We start from the raw sequence: 24,662 nt of genomic DNA, 5'->3' as shown, positions 1-24,662 counted from the left end.
ATAGTTGTAGTGAAACAATTTTGATTAGTTGAAGGGGAACACAATCTGATTGGAATAGTGTTCCATAATCTGAAAAATCGTATTAGAATCAACTAGTGTTTAATATGTTCCATTGGAATCATAGTTGGTTCGCTTCAAATAGTTGTAGTGAAACAATTTTGATTAGTTGTAGTGAACACAATCTGATTGGAATAGTGTTCCACAATCTGAAAAATCTGATTGGTTCAATATGTTCCATTGAAATCATAGTTGTAGTGATACAATTTTATGCGGTGTTCTTTGATCCAAGGTTATGAAAATTGCATATAGCTAGTGATCTCTCTAGGTTCCATTGGATAGCAATATGATATGTCATAGTCATGAAAATTGCATATAGCTAGTGATCTCTCTAGGTTCCATTGGATAGCTATAGTGATCTCTCTAGGTTCCATTGCATATGTTCTATTTGAATCCTAAAGATAATTTTCTCTTTAGTTGTAGTGAAACATGTTTCCTTATTGCAGCAGTATCTAACATTTGTTCCATTTTAATTTGTTTCTGTTGTAGGAGTGACAAGCATTGTACAGAACTCATGGACTTCCTTCGCAGCGGCATCACTTTTGCTAGCGTTGACATAAGGAACGACAAGCTGAAGATGAGGCACAGCTTCGGTATTGAGATACCAGCTGGTTGCCTCGTTGATCTCCAAACGGTATTCAGGCTTCGACATGAGAGGACTTCGATGGCTCATATGGCAGTTGCTTTGATCGACGAGGAATATGGTGATATGAAGACCAGTTTCCCAAAGTCTCAGCACAAACTTTGGGAGAAGGGCCCACTTGATCCTATCAACATTGAGTATGCAGCAAAAGATGCATACGTTTCATACGAGTTGTACCGCAAGATTCGAGTCGTCAACTATGGCCAGCGTCACCTCGAGGAAGGTGGACATTCTGATTCAGACGATTCAGACGAGTAGTGTTCTCAACGTCGAACACTTGTATATATATCTATGGTAGCTATTATTATGTACTGTTTGGACTAGTATCATGTAGTGCTTGGACCAATTTATATATGTCTAGTTTTTGTTTGTGCCATTATAGTTTCCAAATTTGAATGGTTTAGCCCTTTCTAACTTCATTTGCTATTTTTGAATGGTTTAGCCCTTTCTAACTTCATGGTCTCATGCATTTCGACCACATATATATACAAAAAGAAGTGTCCACCATACATGAGAGAAGAAGAATGCGGACTGTTGTTGTGGGGGTTGCTACTCCTTCTTCTCTTTGTGCTAGATATTTGTTATGCACTAGGGGAAGAAGGAGTAGCGGCCATCATCGACGGTCGAAAAATCAGGTGAGGGAGTGTCCACCATACATGAGAGAAGAAGAATGTCGACTGTTGCTGTGGGGGGTCGTTTCTCCTTCTTCTCTTGTGCTAGATATTGGTTATGCACTAGGGGAAGTAGGAGTAGCGACCGTCATCGACGGTTGAAAAATCAGGTGAGCTAGTGTCCACCATATACGAGAGAAGTAGAATGTCGTCTCTTATTGTGGGGGTCGCTTCTACTTCGAGAGAGATTGTCCGTTTTGTACACGAAGTGCATCCAGTTTTTGTCGTAGCCCTCTCAACTTTTTAACACATGTTATGTGGGTGAAATGATGATAGCATGCCAACTTTCAACATTTTCAGAGTTCATTTGTAGTGCTTTTCAATTTCAGGGTCAACTAGCTCAAAAAAATAAGTAAATGCACGAAAAATACCAAATGAAGTCAGAAATTGCTGAAAATTTGTGATGTGCCTTTGAATGGTGCATTTTGAACACACAAAAAGTATGGAGTTCAAATAAGTTCAAAAAAAATGAAATCCCTTTGTAAGAGATGAGTTCTCGTTCGAAACGGTGATACTTCGAGAGAGATTGCCCGTTTTGTACACGAAGTGCATCCAGTTTTTGTCGTAGCCCTCTCAACTTTTTAACACATGTTATGTGGGTGAAATGATGATAGCATGCCAACTTTAAACATTTTCAGAGTTCATTTGTAGTGCTTTTCAATTTCAGGGTCAACTAGCTCAAAAAAAAAGTAAATGCACGAAGAATACCAAATGAAGTCAGAAATTGCTGAAATTTTGTGATGTGCCTTTGAATGGTGCATTTTGAACACACAAAAAGTATGGAGTTCAAATAAGTTCAAAAAAATGAAATCCCTTTGTAAGAGATGAGTTCTCGTTCGAAACGCTCATACTTCGAGAGAGATTGTCTGTTTTGTACACGAAGTGCATCCAGTTTTTGTCGTAGCCCTCTCAACTTTTTAACACATGCTATGTGGGTGAAATGATGATAGCATGCCAACTTTCAACATTTTCAGAGTTCATTTGTAGTGCTTTTTAATTTCAGGGTCAACTAGCTAAAAAAAATAAGTTAATAGTTTAGATAGTCAAAATAATTACTTTTGAAAATAGAAAATAATTTTGCATTATTTATTCAATTTCAAACACTTTTCATTATCATAGTTTTGTCAAATTCTCACATATGCAAAAAGATTTTTTAATAAACATAGTTTTTAATTGAAAATAACAAAATAGTTAATAATTTGGATAGTCAAAATAATTACTTTTGAAAATAGAAAATAGTTTCGCATTATTTATTCAATTTCAAACACTTTTCATTATCATAGTTTTGTCAAATTCTCAAATATGAAAAAAGATTTTTTAATAAACATAGTTTTTAATTGAAAATAACAAAATAGTTAATAGTTTGGATAGTCAAAATAATTACTTTTGAAAATAGAAAATAGTTTTGTATTATTTATTTAATTTCAAACACTTTTCATTATCATAGTTTTGTCAGATTCTCAGATATGCAAAAAGAATTTTTAATAAACATGGTTTTTTATTGAAAATAACAAAATAGTTAATAGTTTGGATAGTCAAAATAATTAGTTTTGAAAATAGAAAATAATTTTGCATTATTTATTCAATTTCAAACACTTTTCATTATCATAGTTTTGTCAGATTCTCAAATATGCAAAAAGAATTTTTAATAAACGTAGTTTTTAATTGAAAATAACAAAATAGTTAATAGTTTGGATAGTCAAAATAATTACTTTTAAAAATGGAAAATAGTTTTGCATTATTTATTCAATTTCAAACACTTTTCATTATCATAGTTTTGTCAGATTCTCAGATATGCAAAAAGAATTTTAAATAAACATAGTTTTTAATTGAAAATAACAAAATAGTTAATAGTTTGGATAGTCAATATAATTACTTTTGAAAATAGAAAATAGTTTTGCATTATTTATTCAATTTCAAACACTTTTCATTAGATTGAATTTTCTCCACAATTTCGAATATAGTTTCAATTTTCAGTAAGTTTAGGCCCGTAAGCCTGCTTTAGAGAGGAGCTCAATGGACAAGCTGCGACGGAGCTTATAAACAAGTGTTAGTGCCCCTCGCTGGGCGAGGTGGGACTAAACTTATCGTGCAGCCGAGGAGGGGCTTTAGTCCCGGGTGGAGCCACGACCCGGGACTAAAGACACCCTTTAGTCCCGTGGAGCCACGCACCGGGACTAAAGACCCCCTGCTTCCCGCCTCTTGGTCTGCCCGAAAAGAGGTCTTTAGTCCCGGGGCGTGGCTCCACCCGGGACTAAAGGGGGTCTTTAGTCCCGGCTCATGCCACGCACCCTGGTTGAGGAATAGTTATTTTTCACCCTCCCTCTATTTTCACATCAATACATCGTTATTTTATGTTTTTTAATTTTTAATCTTATGTCAAACGTAAAAAGAGACCGTAAAAAAATACATAGTCATTGTAAAAAATATTTTATGTCATGTAAAATTACAAACATAAAATATAGTGTAAATTATACATAAAATACGATTTTTCTGGTCTTATGACCTATATTTTTGTTTTCTTGTGTGAAAGTTTTCATAGTTAATCAATATATATGTATCTATTTGCATTTAAAATTTAATTTATTTATAAAATGATCGTAAAATTTCCTCGGATGAGGAATAATTTATTCTGTACCCTGGGTGATGAATAGAGTTTCTATATATATATATATATATATACATCCTACCACCCAGGAGTAGTTACCCCACGTGTTCCATATACTACCACGCGGAAGTATATATACTAATTTATCATTCTAATTATGTTCATATACTATATATAAGATTTTTCAAAGTGAGTTACATGAAAAATTATAAATTGATCCATAGTTTTTATTATATTTGTGAAATACGCATATATTTGTATGTAAAAAAGAGCATACACAAAATATGATACATACTATCAAAAAATAGTATATATATACTACATACTACGCATACATACTCTCCGATTTGATAGATACTACATACAACATACAAAACACAAGTGGTGGTAACTACCACCGGTGGTAGATAAAATTTGTCCTATATATATATATATATATATATATATATTCTCCCACAATTTTGCCAATATGCAACAAGAAAAATTGTTTCACTACAACTAACGAGAAATTGATCTTTAGGATTCCAATGGAACATATTGCTATCTTATATGCAATTTTCGTAACCTTTGATCAAAGAAAAGCCTCAAAACTTACCTCGTCCATTGGAATACCATGACATTTCTCATGAAACAAAGTTGGTTGACGGAAACACCTTCTTGATTGTCCGTGTACTCGAGATCAAGCCACACGAACTTGTCTTTTTCCTCCGCCTCTTCAAGCCGTTCCTCGAAATAGGAAAGGAAACGCGGCACCATGGCGCTGTCGTCCGTGTAGACGACATTTAGTCATGGTTCGTGTCTCAACCCAGAACTATATAAAGACCATTAACGAACCGGGACAAAAACCAAGCTTCTCGAACCGGGACTAGGGTCAAAACCAAACCGGGACTAAAGAACCCAACATAAGACCAATTTTCTACTAGTGGAGGGTATTGGTCTCCATTGGTCTCAGGCTGCTAATTATTAATTCAAAAACAAGTAAGGAAGGCAAATATTCTTTAAAGCGGAGAGCAAAACAAAAAGTGCACAGATCAGACGGCTCTTTGACAAAGTCTCCTCCGCATGACCAGACGGCGGCTTACTAATATGGATACCAAGACGTCCTCCGGAAAAAGATTGCCGTACTGATCATATCATTTCGTGCTGCAAAGTGCAAAGTTGGTCGCATGCATGATCGACCGCACCAGAGAAAACATTGCTTCTTCTAGGCTGCAGATGGTGTTGCATTGGTCGTGCCAGACCAAGAATTCAACCGTGCATGCATGCATGGTAGACCATGCAAAAAAAGGAATTCTTGGCTCTCCAAAGCGTGCATGTATTCGCTGTTAATTCACTCCCCATCTTGCGACCGGCCTCTATAAGTACCAGCGCTTGTCGCCGGCTGATCACACACCACACCCAATTAATCCTACTCATTTGCAAAGCGCTATAAGCTCAGCTCAGCTTGGTCTGGTGCTCTTCTTCTTCCTGCTGCAAGAACCGATCTGCTAGTCCGCCATGAAGATCGTGGCAGTTCATGATCAGCCAAGGAGGGGCAGGAGGTACGCGCTGCTGCTGGCAGCGCGGGACTCGGAGTACGTGCTCAAGGTGTACGGTGGCTACTTCAACGTCTTCCTGAGCGCCTTCGGCGCCGGCGGCGAAGACGGCGACATCTGCGAGACGTGGGACATGTTCCGGGCGGTGGACGGGGAGCTCCCCGATCTGGACGACGTCGGACGGTACGACGGCTTCGTCATCAGCGGCAGCCCTTACGACGCGTACGCCGACGAGCTCTGGATAATCCGGCTGTGCCTCCTCGTCCGGGAGGCCGTCGCCGCCCGGAAGCGCGTCCTCGGCATCTGCTTCGGCCACCAGGTGGTATGCCGCGCCCTCGGCGGCCGCGTCGGGAAGGCCAGGCGAGGCGGGTGGGACATCGGCATCCGGGAGGTGGCCATGGCGGCGACGCTGCCGCCGTGCAGGTTCCTCGACGCGCTGCGGGGCCTGCCCCAGCACGCCAAGATCACCGAGTGCCACCAGGACGAGGTCTGGGAGGCGCCGCTGGGCGCCGACGTGCTGGCGTCGTCCGACAAGACCGGCGTGGAGATGTTCTGCGTCGGCGACCATGTGCTGGGAATCCAGGGCCACCCGGAGTACACCGGCGACATACTCCTCAACCTCGTCGACCGCCTCTCCACCAGCAAATCCATCACCGTGAGTGCTTCCCTTTATACTATATGAGGTGCATGTGCCACCGTTCTTCAATGATAGGATCTGATTTGCCAGTTTGCACGTTGCAGGTGTCGTTCGCCGAGGACGTGAAGAGGCAGCTGGAGGCTACTAGCCCTGACAGAGAGTTTTGGCTCAAGCTCTGCAAAAGTTTCCTCAAGACTGAAGAATTGTACTAGCATGCTGCACATATATGGTCATAATAAATAAACCATCTACTGGCACTAGCGGCGTGGTGTTAACGCCAGATGGCAACCTGCAGTATTGTAGGCCCTCCCCTTCGTAAATATGAATCTTTTTTAAAAATTCCATTAAAAGACTACATATAAAACAAAATAAATGAATTTACAATTTAAAATAGGTCTAAATACATCCGTATGTAGTCTTTTAGTGAAATCTCTAAAAGAATTATATTCAAAAACGGAGGGAGTAGTATTGAACAAGCGGAGATCGACTGGATGCTGACTTTTGATTTTTATTTCCTATTTATTTTAGAGTGACATTTTTTTGTGGGCTTATTTTAGTGACGTGATGTGCTGAACTAAGACCAGGAAATTATGTCCGACCCTGTACGATCAAGTATAATTTATGACCCCCTTTTTTGTCTAAGTAATTTATGACCCCCTTTTTGTCTAAGGCTGCTTGTATTTTTATCCGTTGAAAATGTTGTTTATTTTCTGCGGTCAACTAGACATAAAGAGCCATTGTCATGATTCATATATGATCGTTACTCACTTCTGTGGAAGTCAGGGAATCTTTGGTTACTGGGTCTGTTCGTTGAAAGATGGTAGCTCGGGTTTTTTACAACTGGTTTGGATGACGGTCCAATAATATGATAGATGGTTAGTCATCTAGGTCTATTTTAACCGGTTATGGCATTTTTTATGTTTACTTTATTTTGGTACTTTGTTTCAGTTTGTACTAAACTTCAAACATGTTTGTGGTTTTGATTAATAAATGGCTGCATGCATCTATTGATGCAGAGGTCAGGGGTCTTTCTCCTTTTCTAGAAAAAACTAGACATATATCTTCAGTTAACCCGGGTTCAAGGGGATTGCGTTCTTTAGGATAGTTGTGGACTTGTGGGGATACTTGTATGGTTGGCAATTGTGAGAATACATGGGTGAACAGTAAAATAAGAGTATGTTCAGATTGTTTTTATATTTTTAAATATGTTTAAATTTTCATTGTATTTAGTTATTTCATTGAAAATCACATGAAAATATTAATGTGCATTCTTAGTGTATTGACTTGCACACACAAAATAAGAGTTCTTTCCACCTTAAACTTTTTTCGTCTTCCGCCACTACGTGGTTTGCTTTGTAAAGCGGGCGGAATAGATTTGGGGAAGAACGCCTGAATTTCATGGATACGCCCTCTAACAGTCGGGGCACTTGATCTTGTGAATCCTGCTACTCTCTTCATTTTTATATACAAGGCCACAATCCCACATTACAGGTATTAAGATAAAAGTTAATGGCTTTTAAGTCAATGTTACAAGACGATCTGTCTTCTTGTTACCGTGTAAATTAATGTGTATTTTTCTCTCATGCATATCGAACCAATGATCTCACTCATGCATGTATGGGATAATTAATGTCCTCCTTTGCTAGTAGTACTACGAGGGAAACACCATTAATATTGCAACCATTAGTGTTAGTGGCTTGTATATATGTAAATTGTAATTTTAATAGTGACATTGTATATAAAAATGGAGAGAGTATTATCTTTCATTGCAAGGGTGCTTGGAAGCATTATTTCAAGCTATTGCTGCATGGATTTGTAATTTCCTATGGACGATGCTACAGAACGCGCGCGCGCGATGCAGCTGGATCTGGCGGCCGGCCAGTTTAGGGAACTGTCCACGTGCGGTCCCCTCACCATGTGCTGAAAAAGGAAAGGTCCACCACATTTTGCGTTGCCAGCACAAACCCCCCACGGTATATTCTTCCTCCCCCAGTAGCCATGTCCTAGCAAGGGGAGCTCTTTCAACAGCATAAAAATCACAACAAAAAATGAAGAAATCAGGCAAATCTTTAGAAGAAACACAATTTTGTCTGCAACTCTTTGTTGCATCTCAGGCAATACTATGGAAAAACTTTAGCGAAGAATTTGCCAGAACCGGGCAAATTTCTCCCAGTGGAAACACTAAGGTAAAAGGCCCCTCCCTAATTTTTTGGCATGATTCTGTTAGTTCTAGGTAGTTCTATAGCTAGTAAACTCCCCATCTGAACCTCCTTGTGCTATATACTAGCTGCAAAAAAGGTTGCAAACTTGCCTCTTGTACCATGTGCGAAACTCGATTTGAATCTTGCACAAAATCTGGCCTTCCCTGTTCTTGCCTCTCCTCTCACCTCTGTAGATATTGGATGATAGAGAAGATGCTGTCTTGAGATTGTATACTGCCTATTCTCTTGCACTTGATTTCTGCAAACAACAACAAAAGAGAAAAGGCATAGTTATTTGGTTGTATAAAAACTGCTAATAATCTGCGTATAACAAACCCACAAACTTGCCTACCGCAGCAGCACAATCTTGCCTATAAAAACTGCAAGTTGTTTAAAAGATAACTTGCATAAAATCTAGTGTTGTAAATGCTTTGCCTGCTATGGTCACATGTTTACATTACAGTTTTACAGAGTTGTTGCCTGCTATGTAAATGGAATGCTGGATTAAAAGCCAACATAATGCTGAACTCAAAAAATGTTGAAGTTCCAATTAAGAAATGCAGTATTTTGGCTGCTTTGCCTGCCAGAAACCCCTTCATAAGATGCCTACAAGAAAAAAATGGTAAAGAGTGTTGCGTGCTGCATTTGAAACGAGTATCACCTACTTTGGTCATCGTTGAGTAGTACATGTTGCCTGATCATTACATAGTTCCAAAAATGTGTAAAGGGCATGCTGGTAGGGGACAAAAAAATATAAAAACATGTCGGCATTTTTGAGTGCATAAAAAAAAAGATGTTTGGGTGTTTCCTTTTAACATGATTTCGCTTTGACGGAATTTCCTTTCTACCTTCTAAAGAATGTGGAGATGGATGAGCTTGATCTCAATATAAACTCCCTGGTAACATTGATTGTTGTGATGGAGGCCCGCTACACTGTACACAGGCCCCACATGGCAAAATGCCTATTTCTATCCAGGGATTGGCCGAGTCGCAGATTTGCTATCTGCTCGTGTCCAAGATGTCCACCATGTGGTATTTTCGTGTTGCGAAAGCTATTGCTATTGGGTGACTAGATGGGACTAGTGAGGCGAGTTAGTATATGAAGGGTGGGCATATGAAGGATGGGCGACTTCGAGTGTCGTGGAGTAGTCGACTAAATTCTTTGGTTTCGGCGACTTGGTGTACCGGATTTGGCGATTTAATTGTTTGCTTTTTTTGGGTGACTCGATGAGAAATGGGAGGCGATTAAGCGTTGGTTTTGAGCGACTAGATGGGACTAGTGAAGCGAGTTAGTATATGAGGGTGGACGACTTCGAGTGTCGTGGAGCAGGTGACTAAGTTCATGGGTTTCGGTGACTTGGTGTACCGGATTTGGCGATTTAATTGTTTGCTTTTTTTGGGTGACTCGATGAGAAATGGGAGGCGATTAAGCGTTGGTTTTGAGCGACTAGATGGGACTAGTGAGGTGAGTTAGTATATGGAGGGTGGACGACTTCGAGAGTTGTCGAGCAGGCGACTAAGTTCATGGGTTTCGGCGACTTGGTGTACCGGATTAGGCAATTTAGTTGTTTGCTTTTTTGGGGTCACTTGGTGAGAATAGGGAGGCGATTAAGCATTGGATTTGGGCGACTAGATGGGACTAGTGAGGTGAGTTAGTATATGGAGGGTGGACGACTTCGAGTGTCGTGGAGTAGGCGACTAAATTCATGGGTTTCGGCGACTTGGTGTACCGGACTTGGCGATTTAATTGTTTGCTTTTTTTGGGTGACTCGATGAGAAATGGGAGGAGATTAAGCATTGGTTTTGAGCGACTAGATGGGACTAGTGAGGTGAGTTAGTATATGGAGGGTGGACGATTTCGAGTGTTGTGGAGCAGGCGACTAAGTTCATGGGTTTCAGCGACTTGGTGTACAGGATTAGGCGATTTAGTTGTTTGATTTTTTGGGGTCACTTGGTGAGAAATGGGACGCGATTAAGCATTGGCTTTGCGCGACTGATGGGACTAGTGAGGTGAGTTAGTATATGGAGGGTGGACGACTTCGAGTGTGGTGGATTAGGCAACTAAGTTCATGGATTTCAGTGATTTGTTGTGCCGTATTAGGCGATTTAATTGTTTGACTTTTTTGGGCGACTCAATGCGAAATTGAAGGCAATTAAGCGCTGATTTTAGGCGACTAGATGGGACTAGTGAGGCGAGTTAGTATATGAAGGGTGGGCGACTTCGAGTGTCATGGAGTAGGCGACTAAATTCATGGGTTTGAGCGACTTGGTGTCCCGGATTTGGCGATTTAATTGTTTGCTTTTTTCGGGTGACTCGATGAGAAATGGGAGGCGATTAAGCGTTGGTTTTAAGCGACTAGATGGGACTAGTGAGGTGAGTTCGTATCGAGTTTTGTGGAGCGGGCGACTAAGTTTATGGGTTTCGGCGACTTGGTGTACTGGATTAGGCGATTTAGTTGTTTGCTTTTTTGGGGTCACTTGATGAGAAATGGGAGCCGATTAAGCATTGGTTTTGGGCGACTAGATGGGACTAGTGAGGTGAGTTAGTATATGGAGGGTGGACGACTTCGAGTGTGGTGGATTAGGCAACTAAGTTCATGGGTTTCGGTGATTTGTTGTGCCGGATTAGGCGATTTAATTGTTTGCTTTTTTTTGGGCGACTTGATGAGAAATTGAAGGCGATTAAGCGCTGGTTTTGGGCGACTAGATGGGACTACTGAGGTGAGTGAGTATATGGAGGGTGGACGACTTCGAGTGTGGTGGATTAGGCGTCTAAGTTCATGGGTTTCGGTGATTTGTTGTGCCGGATTATACGATTTAATTGTTTGCTTTTTTTGGGCGGCTCGATGAGAAATTGAAGGCGGTTAAGTGCTGGTTTTGGGCGACTAGATGGGACTAGTGAGGTGAGTTAGTATATGGAGGGTGGAGGACTTCGAGTGTGGTGAATTAGGCGACTAAGTTCATGGGTTTCGGTGATTTGTTGTGTTGGATTATGCGATTTAAATGTTTGCTTTTTTAGGCGACTCGATGAGAAATTGAAGGCGATTAAGCGCTGGTTTTGGCCGACTAGATGGGACTAGTGAGGTGAGTTAGTATATGGAGGGTGGACGACTTGGAGTGCGGTGGAGTAGGCGACTAAGTTCATGGTTTCGGTGACTTAATGTACTGGATTAGGCGGTTTAATTCGTTGCTTTTTTGTCCGTCTCGGTGAGAAATAGGAGACTATTAAGCACATAGGTGTTTGTTCCCCCATCCTCCGGGCAACTAAGTGCCCTGGTTTTGGGCAACTAGATTGAACTAGTGAGAGGTGAGTTAGGGCCAGTTTGGTTTGTGACTTCGTCCTCATGCCTGGAAGTTCAGCCCTCCTAGGTCTGGACTTCTAAGTTGGATTTTTCCTGCTTGGCCAAGCCAATATGGTGATGATGCATCTGGTTTGGTTCATGGCCTAGTAGAGCATCAACATTACATCTAATGAGGTTATTGTTTATTCAAACATCCCATCCAGTTTGCTCTTAGGTCGTGGCAGCACGCCCTGACGCCCGAATCCAGTGACCTGGCTCAGGCTAATTACAATGACCAGCCTAGGCTAATCACAACACAAGGAGTCCCGGGCCAGACAAGCTCACTTTTGCACAGGGCATCAACCAAACAACCATACTTCAAACCCAGGCACAACTCTAGAGCAGGCAAGAGATGATGAGTATGCAAACCAAACATGCCCTTAGTATATGGATGGTGAGCAACTTTGAGTGTGGTGGAGTAGGCGACTAAGTTCATGGTTCTGGCTACTTAGTGTATGGATTTTTTGGGATGTGAAATGTGAGGCGATTAAGCACATAGAAGGGTCCCATCCGACGTGAAATGTGACTTGATGTTTACTATGTGTGTGTGTGAGCATGTGAGAAAAAAACATATTTTCCTTACTGTCAACAATTGTATAGACTCGAAAAATAAAAAGAATAAAAAAAGTGAAAATGAAAAAAAATATGGGATGGGGGTGCCCTTGCCCTTATACTGTGACCAGGGGTGTACTACTGTACTTTTTGACATTGCAAAAAATCTTCTGTGTCAGTGAGCTAGAAATTCAGTTATTTTTCTAGACTAAAAGTCATCCTATCACATTTTCAATTGATTCAATGTCGTTTCTAAAAGTGTAAACACAAACTTTGGTCACTTGTGGATTCCTCGAGCTTCAGGATTACTGTGGGATATGAGCGCAGAAACTTTGGTGAGTTCATCTAGGAAAATTAAGGAAAAAACGTATGTCCATAGATCATTGTGAACTTGCCGAAAATCTGGGCGCAGATAACCCCCTACCTTATTTGCATTTTCTCCAGTGACGCAGACCCAGCGAAAACGTGCAACCCCAATGGTTCACGAGGCTCACAAAGTCAAGTGACGAGTCTTTTGGAAGTTCTACAGCGAGAGAACAAAATCTGATTGAACACTGAATATTCAGTACACTGTGGATGGCAAATATGCAGCACAAGGCAAAATAAGAAGCCTGGTCATGTCATGACAGTGGATCATACAGTAGAAGACAGACGGAAAACTTGCCCATCAAACATAACTCGCAACTTTATTGTAAGTTGACAAGATTAACGGATAACTCCAACATTGGTTTGAACACAGTCGAGTTACAATATCATTCTCCCCACAAGAGCATCGGCGACAGAAACAAATATACTTCGCTCATTATGGCAGACGCAGCAGACCATCTAGAGCACTTATTCAGCAGAAACAATAGATAAAAACAAACAGTAGACAAGATACGCTTTGCCGGTCACCCGGCCAGCTGCTTAACCGATACTACCATAGCAGAATACCATCTCAGAGACTTCAGACGTCTCTGGATTTCTCTCAGGCAGCGACGACATCTTTCCCGGCAGACTTCTTCTTCACTCCCCAGACGCACGCCTCCTCGCCCTGCACGGCCGTCTCCATCCCGTCGCTGCTCCAGCCATCGTCCAAGGTCGACCTCGGCGACACGGCGCCAGGGGCAACCGCGCTGAAGCTCTGGTACATGAGCAGGCCACCGCCTGGAAGCTCCTGCTGGACGACATCATCGCATAGGTAGGAGGAGCCAACCTCCGCACTGGTCGCCCATGATTTGGCGAAGCCGTGGCCACCGAAGATGGTGACGGCGACTGAGAAGTCTGACGGACGGAAGCATGACAGCACCCTCTTGATCAGGTCACTGTAAACCAGGGAGCCAGGGTTGAAGTTCATGGCTTCATAGCTGGCGTAGCTGAAGCCCTCCTCTGGAGTGACGTGGATCGTGGAGGCTGCAGGGCCACAGACGCCGTTCATCGAGTACCCGCACGGGTCGAAGTCGAAGTCGCAGATCTCCATCTCGGGGATGATAGCAGAGATCCCCGAGACCTTGGTCATCTCCTTGGCCGAGGAGCAGCCGCCGTCGGCAGAGTTCTTGAAGAACACCGCAGCCTTCCTTGCGTCCAGCCCAGTCATGCACATCTCGAGCGTGACCATGGGTTGCTCAGGCTCCTCCGTGGCATAGTAGACGTGCCACATCTTCTTGGGCGTGAACGCATCACCCATCACGTACGCATTGCCACCAGACTTGAGGCCACCAAAGAAGTCGTTCAGGACGGATGCCTCCTCCGAGAAGCTGCGGTGAGGCGCGGGCTGCGCGCCAGGGAAGATAAACGTCCCGCGGGAGTACTTCGCAGAAAGAAGAGGCAGCGACAGCTCCGCAGCAAGCTCGAGGATGCGAGGAATCGACAGCAGAAGCTTTGTGGTTCCACAGGTTTTGATGACAACCTTGTGGGAGTACACAAAGAGACTCGACTCCGAGAGCACATAAGAGTCGAACTGCTTGTTCGAGAGCTGGGACACAATGGTGCACCGTGCAAGATCGAGGAAGGAGTCGATCTGCTGGCGAGAGAGGGCGCGAAGGCCACGGCCACAGGGGTCCGCAAAGACAGGCGCGTCGGAGAAAGTTATCTCAAGGCGCTTCTCGTAGCCCTCAAACCCAATAGGGGAGGCAGGGGCAGAGCCCCAGCAGTCAGCCAAAGACATTTCCATCTGATCAAGTGTTGCGAGGAAGAAGAGAGGATGACAGAGGACAGAGGAGATCGGAGATAACAACCGGAGTAGCAGAGGAAGCAGCCAGCCAAGGGAGGATTATTGGGAAATAAAAGGAAAGGGAAATTGCAGTAATAAAAATCCTATGCTACGTCGAAAGGCATGCGAAGGGAATATCAGGAGGGCTTGCGGGCGCACTGCAAAACAAAGATCAGAGTGTAATTGTTAGAAACAAGAGTATGAAATGCATCAACGAGCATATTCAAATTTACATCTATATATGTAACTATTAATTGGTTAACTCTTGTGGTGCTTACGTTGGAGTAGGCAGCAGACTGGAACTTCTTGATTCCTCCGGCCGGGCGAACGTCCTCAATCTTGTAACCGAGGGGAGCTTCGTACATGGAATTACTACTACTAGACTTCGTTCCGGCTTTTGACATCATTTAGAACATTCACAATCGTTCCTTTGTGCTGATGATGAGAGAAGAAAAGAAAAGAAAAAAAGTTAGTGTCTCAAGTAATATGGCAGTAACATGGCACTATCAAGATCTGAAACTCATATTGAGCTGATGAGCATAATTCATATGGTCTTGACATCTGAACCACTTGAGCTGATGAGCATACTTTTAGATGGTTAAAGCAATACGATTAGGCAATCATGAACCACTTGAATTAGACACAACTGCATATTCCTTAGGGTTAAACCTAGAATCAATCCCATAATATTTTTAGAAAATATATAGCTTACCAATTAACTAGTACAAAAATGAATCAACAATGTAATTTAGGCACAGAGAAGCAGTAGTATGCGATATGTCAACCAATAATAGATACTAAGGACAAAATAATTGTTGCGTTTTTTATCTCCAGGTTTTCCTCCAGGAAAAAATTGCTTCTAAATGCGTAATTAAAAGACATAAATACAAAAATCAATGCAAACCAAAGCCTGCTCGGTGAACATAATTGCGGATTGCGGAAAAGTAGTAGTATTAAAAAAACCAGACGTTCCCCATGACATACGCTTCGTTTTGCAGGCTGGGAAGGTTTGACTATGATAAACAAAGACAACGCAGCAGGCAAAAACGAGCATGAAAGAAAGACTATAGATCCACGTTTCAGACATAAAAATTTACTAAACAACAACAACAATGGGCGCAGAAGCGGCGTTCCCGCGAGAAGCCCTAGCACACGATCAAACGGACCGAAAGACTCTCATCTCTCCCTAAACTAAAATAGTACTCGCATCATGCAGAACAGGGGAGGACGAGGCCCAAGAAATCCCCTGCCCGAGGAGCAGAGCCGGCTGATCCCCCGCCACCAGACAACGGACCCCGGAGAACATAAATCGGGATCGAGCACAAAACATTGCGGCGCACTACAAACGGGATCGTAGAGCGATAAGGAGGGGGCGTGCGGAGAAGGCAGGGAACTCACGATTCTTCGACGGCTCGAGGAGGAGGAACAGGGTCAGATCGACGGAATTTGTACTAGGTTACGGGGCACGGGCGGGCGGGCGGTTGGTTTGCGCTTTCGAGGCGATCGGCTCGAAAAGGTTTTATTTCCGATGGGGAAGGCGTGTGGAGGCTGGCGCGGCCACCGGCGCTATTTATAGTGGCCGGCCGAGGGGGGTACGGAGAGGCGGTGCGAAGCGGCTACAAGGTTTTTTTAAGGCCTCGGTTCCGGGCTTCCGGGCCTATTCCGGTCCCATATTTTTGGGTGAGAACTTGGAAACTCACGTGCAAAATCTCCTGGCCGACCTGTCATGAGACATGAGTTAACAAACATCGTCGTCTCAACTTTTTCTTTAAGCTCAACCCTTGAATAGAACACAAGTATGCCCTTTCTTTTGTGTGTGGGGTTTGGGGGAGGGGTACTAAACGTAAAAAAGATACGTCACCTAGAGAGCCATCAAATATAACACAATCGATTAGTCAGATCAAGGACGGAGCTAGGTTGAACCCATGGAGGGGGCAAAGCCTTTATGTTTTAGGAATTTTTGACTGAAACAACTACTAGCATTGAAGAAGAATCAATTCATTGAGGGAGGGTCTAGCCCCCCCCCCCTCGTCCCCCCTTAGATCCGTGCCTGGTCAGATGTTTTTTTTTTTACTTTGTAATAAAAATTTTGTTGCGAAAACATTTGCAACAGAGGTTATATTGCTTCTCGCCAAAAAAAAGTTATATTGCTGGGTTTCTTACAACATGGACTGTGTTGCAAAAGAATTCAACACGGGACGTGTTGCAGAAAAAATCACCACAACGGTCATGTTGCGGATTTTTTTGTTATGATGGACGTTGTGGGATCTAGCCTCTCGTCGGTTTGCAACAAAGGGCTAGTTGCAGAATTTTGGAAAAAAACTGTGTTCAGAAGATGAATATGAAGGAGTTGACTCTCAATCATGTGATTAAGATCCCACCCATCTAATGGAGCTGGAAGCAGTGGACATTCGCCCAATACAAATGGACAAATGGCTAGCCATAACTTTTGTTCGTGGCACGCCATTTCTCACCAACGTCGGCATTAGTACTTTTAAACAGTGTTGGCATTGGCTAAATTCGAACGTCATAGTTATTTACTTAGTGATGGCGTTGAACATTACGCTCGACATTGCACATGAGGTTCATTAGGCCCACGCCAGCACTAGTCAATTTTAACAGCCCTCCCGCCGCAGTAAAGAAAACTTATCCTTTTGGTCCTCACTCTCGATCCCCAACTCCACATGTCCTTCTCTCTATCCCCAACGTCGTCGTCGCCCGACATCGCCCGCACACCTCCTCGCCCCCGAGCACCTCCGTGGTAGGTCCGGCGCCCCTCACTCTATCATTTTGCTTAGGGTTATGGTTAGGTAATGTATGCAGGATTAGTAGTCATATCATTCTCATCGTCTAGCAAGTATTGTTCTAGCGGATCAGTAGGAGGCACAACAATAGAAGCAAGATCAATAATTTTATTTTTATTAGATATTTCTTTCTTATGTGGTTGCCTACCAAACTTAGAGAAATTCAATGCATGGGACACATCATCAAAGCTTATTTAACCACATCTATAATACAATTTATTTCAGCATTAACGGTATTCTAAAAAGGTCTAACAAATATAATGGGACAAAAATTATCTTATTGTGAACCAAGCACTAAGAAATCAGTAGGGTACTTAATTTCTTTGTGAGTTGGATAAATAGTGACGGTAATTTGCGTGTCATAAGACTAGATAAAAAATAATGAGTATCCAATGAATGATGATAAAAAACCATCATGTAGCACATATAGAGAAATTGTGGGTTAATGATATTTATGTGGTGATATAGAAAGGTTTGAGTGCATTATTATTAATTCAGATAGGTGTCGATATTAAGAGATGTTAAAGTTCTTGTTCATCTAATTTTTTTTAAAGCCATGGTGATGATGTGTGAGCATTTATATTCCTCATTGAAATCCTTGTGTTGTTTTGAGTTGGAGTCGCGCGATGGTTAATTCCTACCAACCCTCTCCCTCGGGGCATGAGAGTAGTACTTTGATTTGTGATAAAACTAATAAAACTTTGCAATAAGTATATGAGTTCTTCATGACTAATGTGACACCATGGACATATGCACTATCACCTCCTCATATTTGCTAGCCTCTTCGGTACCGTGCATCGCCCGGTCTCACCTTGAGGATTGCTGCAACTTTCACTGGTGCATCCAAACCCTGTGACATGACACGCTGTGTTGCACATAAACCTTTTTTATATCCTCCTTAAAACAGCCACCATACCTGCCTATCATGGCATTTACATAGCCATTCCGAGATATATTGCCATGCAAATGCTATCGTCACTTCACATGGCTAGTTCGTTCATCATCATAATGCTTTGCATGATCATATACAACTGACATAGTATTTGTGGAAAAGCCATCGTTCATGATGTTTTTGACACATGTCATGTTAAATCTTTGGACATCCTGGTACACTCTCAGGGACAGATCCATATCGTCCTATCAGTTTTCTTGATGAGTTGTAAGTAAATAAAAGTGTGATGATCATCATTATTAGAGCATTGTCCCAGTGAGGAAATAAAAATGGGGAAGGCCAAATGAATCCACCATACTTAAAAAATGATGAGAGAAAAAGAGAGAAGAGACTTTGCTACTATCCTTTACCACACTTATGTCTCAAAGTGGCACCTTATTATTCATATAGAGAGTCTCATGTTATATCATTCATATGCTAGTGGGAATAACCTTTTCATAAACTTGTCTTGTGTATTCCGATGTCCTCAAATGCCCGAGGTCTTCATGAGCAAGCAAGTTGGATGCACACCCCACTTAGCTCTAGTGGAGCTTTCATACACTTATAGCTCTTGTGCACCATTTGCATGACAATCCCTACTCCTCGCATCGATATCTATCGACGGGCATCTCCATAGCCCGTTGGTACGCCTAGTTGATGTGATACTATCTTCTCCACTATTACCCTTTGAAACCTACCACCACATTCCATTCCACCTTTATGCTATGTCCAATGGTTCACGCTCATGTATTGCGTGAAGAATAAAAAGTTGATGCATAATGAAAAATTACGATTCAATTGTCTCACCTGAACACCGTGATGCTTGACATTTGTATTAATGTGGTGAAGATGGAGCCATGCCTTGATAATATAATAAAGATGGATGGAGGGTGAAACAATCTTTGAGGATCGTATACTTTGAAAGATTAATGATTTACTGCTTATACCTATAAGTATTGCTATGTTAATGTTTCTTAATTCATAATTTGTCAATGAGCATACATGCATAAGGTTACATCATGGATAGCATGTCACATCAAAAATTATGTTTTTATCATTTACCTACTCGAGGACGAGAAGAAATTAAGCTTAGGGATGCTTGATACGTCTCCAGCGTATCTATAGTTTTTGACTGTTCCATGCTGATATATTATCATTCTATGCTTTGGGGGTATTTATTTGCCATTTTATATTATTTTTGAGCAGTAACCTATTGACCTAGTGCCTAGTGCTAGTTGTTGTTTTCCGCGTATTTTTCACTTTGCAGGTTTTCCATAACAAACGAGGTCCAATTTCCCTAAAACGTTTTGGTGATGTTTTTGGACCAAAAGAAGACCAACGAGCATCGAAAGAAGGCTGGAGGCCTCACGAGGGCCCCACAAGCTAACAGTGCGCGGCCTGGGGGCGCCCTGATAGCTTGTGCCTCCCTTGTGGCCCTCCCGGCTCCGTTATTTGGCTTATAAATTCTCATATACACTAAAAACACCATAAGGAATCCCGAAACACTTTTTACGCTGCCACAAGTCTCTGTTCCGACGGGAAGCCATTTGGAGCTCCATTCCGGCACCCTGCCGGAGGGGGAATCGATCATGGAGGGCCTCTTTATCAACCTTGCTTCCCTCACGATGATGTGTGAGTAGTTCACCACAGACCTACGGGTCCATAGTCAGTACCTAGATGGCAATCTCTCTCTTTGATCTTCAATACAATGATCATCACATCTTCGCTTTGATCCATGTGATGTAATTCCTCTTGTGCGGTGCGTTTGCTGGGATCCAATGAATTGTGGTTTTATGTTCATATTATTCATGATAAATATTTGAGTCACCTCTGAATACTTTATGATTCTTATGTGCATGATTATGATAGCTTCATAATTCTCTCTAATCTATTGAAATAGTTTGGACAACTAGATTGATATTTCCTCGGTGACAGAAGTGCGTTGTGGTAGGTTCAACCTGGCGAATTTCTATATCTCAGTGACAGAAGGCGAGGAGATGCATCTTTGTGTTGCTGCTACTAAGGATAAAACTATGGGGTTTATTCATATTGCCTGAGTTCACTTTATCTACATCATGCCATCTTACTCCATGCATTACTTCGTTCGTCATGAACTTAATACATAGAGAGGCAATCATAGAAGCACTCTTGAAGTGAAGCAATAGTAATAGGTGCATGTGGGAGTCGGGTTATTTGTTTATGGATGTGATGCCTATATAAACATGATCATTGTCGTGAATATCATATAACTATCCACTTTTCTATCAATTGCCCAATAGTAATTTGTTTACTCACTATACGCTATTTTTCCATGATAGATGCCATTAGGGAAAGCTATGGCTCCCGGGTATATTCACAACATATTGATAAAACATCCATTACCTTGCTGCCATTTACTTTTTTAAATTTTATCTTGCTATCTACATTTATCTGCACACCTCACTTGCTTGCAATAACAAGACAAGAGGATTAACAACCCTCTTGCCCATGTTGGGTGCAAGTTGTTTGTTCTTTTGTGTGCAGCAGTTGAAGAAGGTTATGGTTGATATTCCAATTGGTTAACCTTGTTTTCATAATTGAGGGAAATACTTAACCACTTTGTGATGCGATAACCCGTTCCTCTTCATGGAAAACCCAATGCATATCACGAGTATCACCCAACAACTGGTTTATTTTTATCTAACTCATCCTGCTTGTTTCTAACAAGTTTTTGCAATTCTAGCAACTTCATCACAGAAATAAGTAACATGTCCATCAATATCATCGACTAGGAGATCTTTGACTATAGCAATATTAGATTCTACATTTATTTGTTTAAAAGGTTTAGGTGTCCTAATATGGCTTTTGTTAACCACAATTATAGCTTTAGCATGTTCCTTAATCATAATAGGAAAAGGTGGTTTCTCAACTTAAGCAGTCGGCACAACTGAATCAACATAGTAAACAATTGTTTCTTCCTTAACTTTAATGGGTTATATTGGGGAACGTTGCATGGGAAACATAATTCTTCCTACACACACCCAAGATATATATATGGAGATATATAGCTAAGATAGGGGGGTGCATCTACATACCCTTGTAGACCGCTAAGCGGAAGCGTTAAGAAACAAGGTTGATGTAGTCGTACGTCTTCGTGATCCAATCGTTTCCTTTGACGGCACCTCGGCGTTCAGCACATATACAGCTCGATTACACCTCTGCCTCCTTGATCCGGCGAGCGATGGCAGCCTAGTAGATTAGTTCTCCAGTAGCACGATGGCGTGATGAAGGTGGTGGTGGTGCATGTTGGGGAACGTCGCATGGGAAACAAAAATTTCCTACACACACGCAATACCTATCCATGGCGATGATCATCTACGATAGAGGAGAGCTAATCTACATACCCTTGTATATCGCTAAGAGGAAGCGTATATAACGCGGTTGATGTAGTGGAACATCTTCGCGATCGAAATCGTAGCCCAACTAGAGGTCTCATCACGATCCGTCCCGCGATCCCATCACGATCCATCCAGATCTAGTGCCGAAAGGATGGCACCTCCACGTTCAACACACGTACAGTTCGATGATGATCACCGCCTTCTTGATCCAGCAAGACGGGTGATGACCCACAAGTATAGGGGATCAATCGTAGTCCTTTCGATAAGTAAGAGTGTCGAACCCAACGAGGAGCAGAAGGATCTGACAAGTGGTTTTCAGCAAGGAAAAATCTGAGGCACTGAAATTGTCGGTAACAAATGATTGTGTGGTGAGATGATTCGTAGCAAGCAACAAGTAACAAAAGTAGCAACGGTGCAAAAAAGTGGCCCAATCCCTTTTGTAGCAAGGGACAAGCCTGGAAAAAGTCTTATAGGAGGAAAAACGCTCCCAAGGACACACGGGAATTTCTGTCATGCTAGTTTCATCATGTTCATATGATTCGCGTTCGTTACTTTGATAGTTTGATATGTGGGTGGACCAGCGCTTGGGTACTTCCCTTACTTGGACAAGCATCCCACTTATGATTAACCCCTCTCGCAAGCATCCGCAACTACGAAATAAGAATTAAGACGAAGTCTAACCATAGCATTAAACTAGTGGATCCAAATCAGCCCCTTACGAAGTAACCCATAAACTAGGGTTTAAGCTTCTGTCACTCTAGCAACCCATCATCTACTTACTACTTCCCAATGCCTTCCTCTAGGCCCAAATAATGGTGAAGTGTTATGTAGTCGACGTTCACATAACACCACTAGAGGAAAAACAACATACAACATTTCAAAATACCGAACGAATACCAAATTCACATGACTATTATTAGCATGACTTATCCCATGTCCTCAGGAACAAAAGTAACTACTCACAAAGAATAATCATAATCATGATAAGAGGTGTAATGAGTAGCATCAAGGATCTGAACATAAACTCTTCCACCAAGTAATCCAACTAGCATCAACTACGAAGAGTAATCAAAAGTACTAGCAACCTTACAAGTACCAATCGGAGTCGCGAGACGGAGATTGGTTACAAGTGATGAATTAGGGTTTGGAGATGAGATGGTGCTGATGAAGATGTTGATGGAGATGAGTCCCCTCTGATGAGAGGAGTGTTGGTGATGACCATGGCGACGATTTCCCCCTTCGGGAGGGAAGTTTCCCTCGCATGATCGTCCTGCCGGAGCTCTAGATTGGTTCTGCTCAAGTTCCGCCTCGTGGCAGCGACGAAACCACGAAAAACCTCCCTTCTGATTTTTTTTCTGGACGAAACCCTTCATATAGCAAAAGAGGGGGGCAAGTGGGCCAACAGGGTGCCCACAAGCCCCCATGGCACGACCTGGGGGGTGGTCGCGTCGTGCAGGCTTGTGGCCACCCCCTGGCCCTGATCCGGTACTTCTTTGGACGAGTATTTTTTATATAATGGGAAAAAATCTCCATTGATTTTCACGGCGTTTGGAGTTGCACATAATAGGTATCTCAACTTTGCTCAACTTTCAGGCCAGAATTCCAGTTGCCGGTATTCTCCCTCTTCATGTAAACATTGCAAAATAAGAGAGAAAAGGCATAAGAATAGTACCGTGAAGTGAAATAACAGCCAAGGAAGCGATAAATATCAACATGAAAACATGATGCAAAATGGATGTACCAACTCCCCCAAGCTTAGACCTCGGTTGTCCTCAAGCAAAAGTCGAGCTCAATAAATATGTCCACATGTTTAGGGAGAGAGGTGTCGACAAAACAAGATACGAACATGCATGCATCATCATCATAATCAGAACGGCATACCAACATATAATCTCTCATGCCAAAGTGATAATTCCTTCACAAAGTAAAGCATGGATCAAGAACCTTACCGAGAAGTAACAACCGATAGCCTTTAGTCATGGAAGCAATTGCAATTTATCACAACTTCACAAAGAGTCAATAAGATCTTGTAAAGCAAATCCACATACTCAATCATTCTTTCGTTCTCTACAATTGCTACAACTCACGTGGTACTCATGAGATCAAAGTTTCAGCTGAACACAGAGAAAGATAGGGGCTTATAGTATTGCCTCCCAACTGCTCACCTCAAGGGTAAAGTCAACAATAATAATTCATGGATACTTACCTCCAATTTGACATATGAATATAGATCTTTCCCAAGCATGTGACGGTAGCCAAGACAAAGGCAAAATAGGGAATTGGTGAAGATCACCATGACTCTTTCAGGGACAAAAAGTAAAGGTACAAGATAGGCCCTTCGCAGAGGGAAGCAGAGGTTCTCATGCGCTTTTGAGGTTTGAATGCGTGTCCTATTAGTGCGGAGGAACGTCACTTTATATTGCCCCCTGTGATAAAGAACTTTATTATGCAGTCTGCCGCTTTTATGTCTTCTTCATCACAGGTTTGTACAAAGCTTATTTTCCACACACTAATAGATCATACATATTAGAGAGCAATTTTTATTGCTTGCACCGATGACAACTTACTTGAGGGATCTTATTCAATCCATAGGTAGGTATGGTGTACACTCATGGCAAAACTGGTTTGAAGGTTTATGGATGCACAAGTAGTATCTCTACTTGGTGCGGGAGTTTTGGCTAATATGAGGTGGAAGAAATCGTCACATGCTAAGGGATCTCTAATCATATAACATTGTTCAGAGCCAACCAAGCACAATTCATTACGTTGTCTTCCTTGTCCAACATCTACTTCTAGGCATGCAATAGTTTAGTGAGTGTTCACAATCATAGGTGGTGTCAGAGATGATATATTTATGTGTGAACCTCTCCTTCCTTATCACTTCCTATTAATTGCAACAATGACCAAGGTCTACGTTTGCCTACCCTCAACAAGTTTCAATCCGCATTCTTTTTATATGTGAAGCCATCACTTCCCATAAGATCACTACATGATCTTTCATGCTTTTGTTCTATTCTCACTCTTTTGATCATGGCAAGAGGCAAAGCCCTTCAACTAAGACACTCTTTATTATATGGCTCATGAGCAAGAATACATCGGGGGTGACACAAAGCA

At 42.1% G+C, this 24,662-nt stretch overlaps 2 protein-coding genes across 2 annotated transcripts; one reads left to right on the top strand and one right to left on the bottom strand.

Annotated features, from left to right (window-relative positions):
- Positions 1-5,288: 5,288 nt before the first annotated feature.
- Positions 5,289-6,496, top strand: LOC123399586 (gamma-glutamyl peptidase 3-like). The gene is made up of 2 exons (XM_045093987.1): positions 5,289-6,169; positions 6,256-6,496. Exons 1-2 carry the CDS (start codon positions 5,477-5,479, stop codon positions 6,361-6,363), a joined length of 801 nt encoding a protein of 266 aa, XP_044949922.1. The 5' UTR covers positions 5,289-5,476; the 3' UTR covers positions 6,364-6,496.
- Positions 6,497-12,912: 6,416 nt separating this feature from the next.
- Positions 12,913-14,831, bottom strand: LOC123397950 (S-adenosylmethionine decarboxylase proenzyme-like). Its single transcript, XM_045092460.1, has 2 exons — positions 14,715-14,831; positions 12,913-14,397 (listed from the first exon to the last, which is right to left on the bottom strand). Exons 1-2 carry the CDS (start codon positions 14,799-14,801, stop codon positions 13,213-13,215), a joined length of 1,272 nt encoding a protein of 423 aa, XP_044948395.1. The 5' UTR covers positions 14,802-14,831; the 3' UTR covers positions 12,913-13,212.
- Positions 14,832-24,662: the final 9,831 nt, after the last annotated feature.

This window comes from Hordeum vulgare, chromosome 5H (assembly GCF_904849725.1).
Source record: "Hordeum vulgare subsp. vulgare chromosome 5H, MorexV3_pseudomolecules_assembly, whole genome shotgun sequence".
Lineage (NCBI taxonomy): Eukaryota > Viridiplantae > Streptophyta > Magnoliopsida > Poales > Poaceae > Hordeum > Hordeum vulgare.
This window is presented reverse-complemented; position numbering and strand designations above follow the sequence as displayed.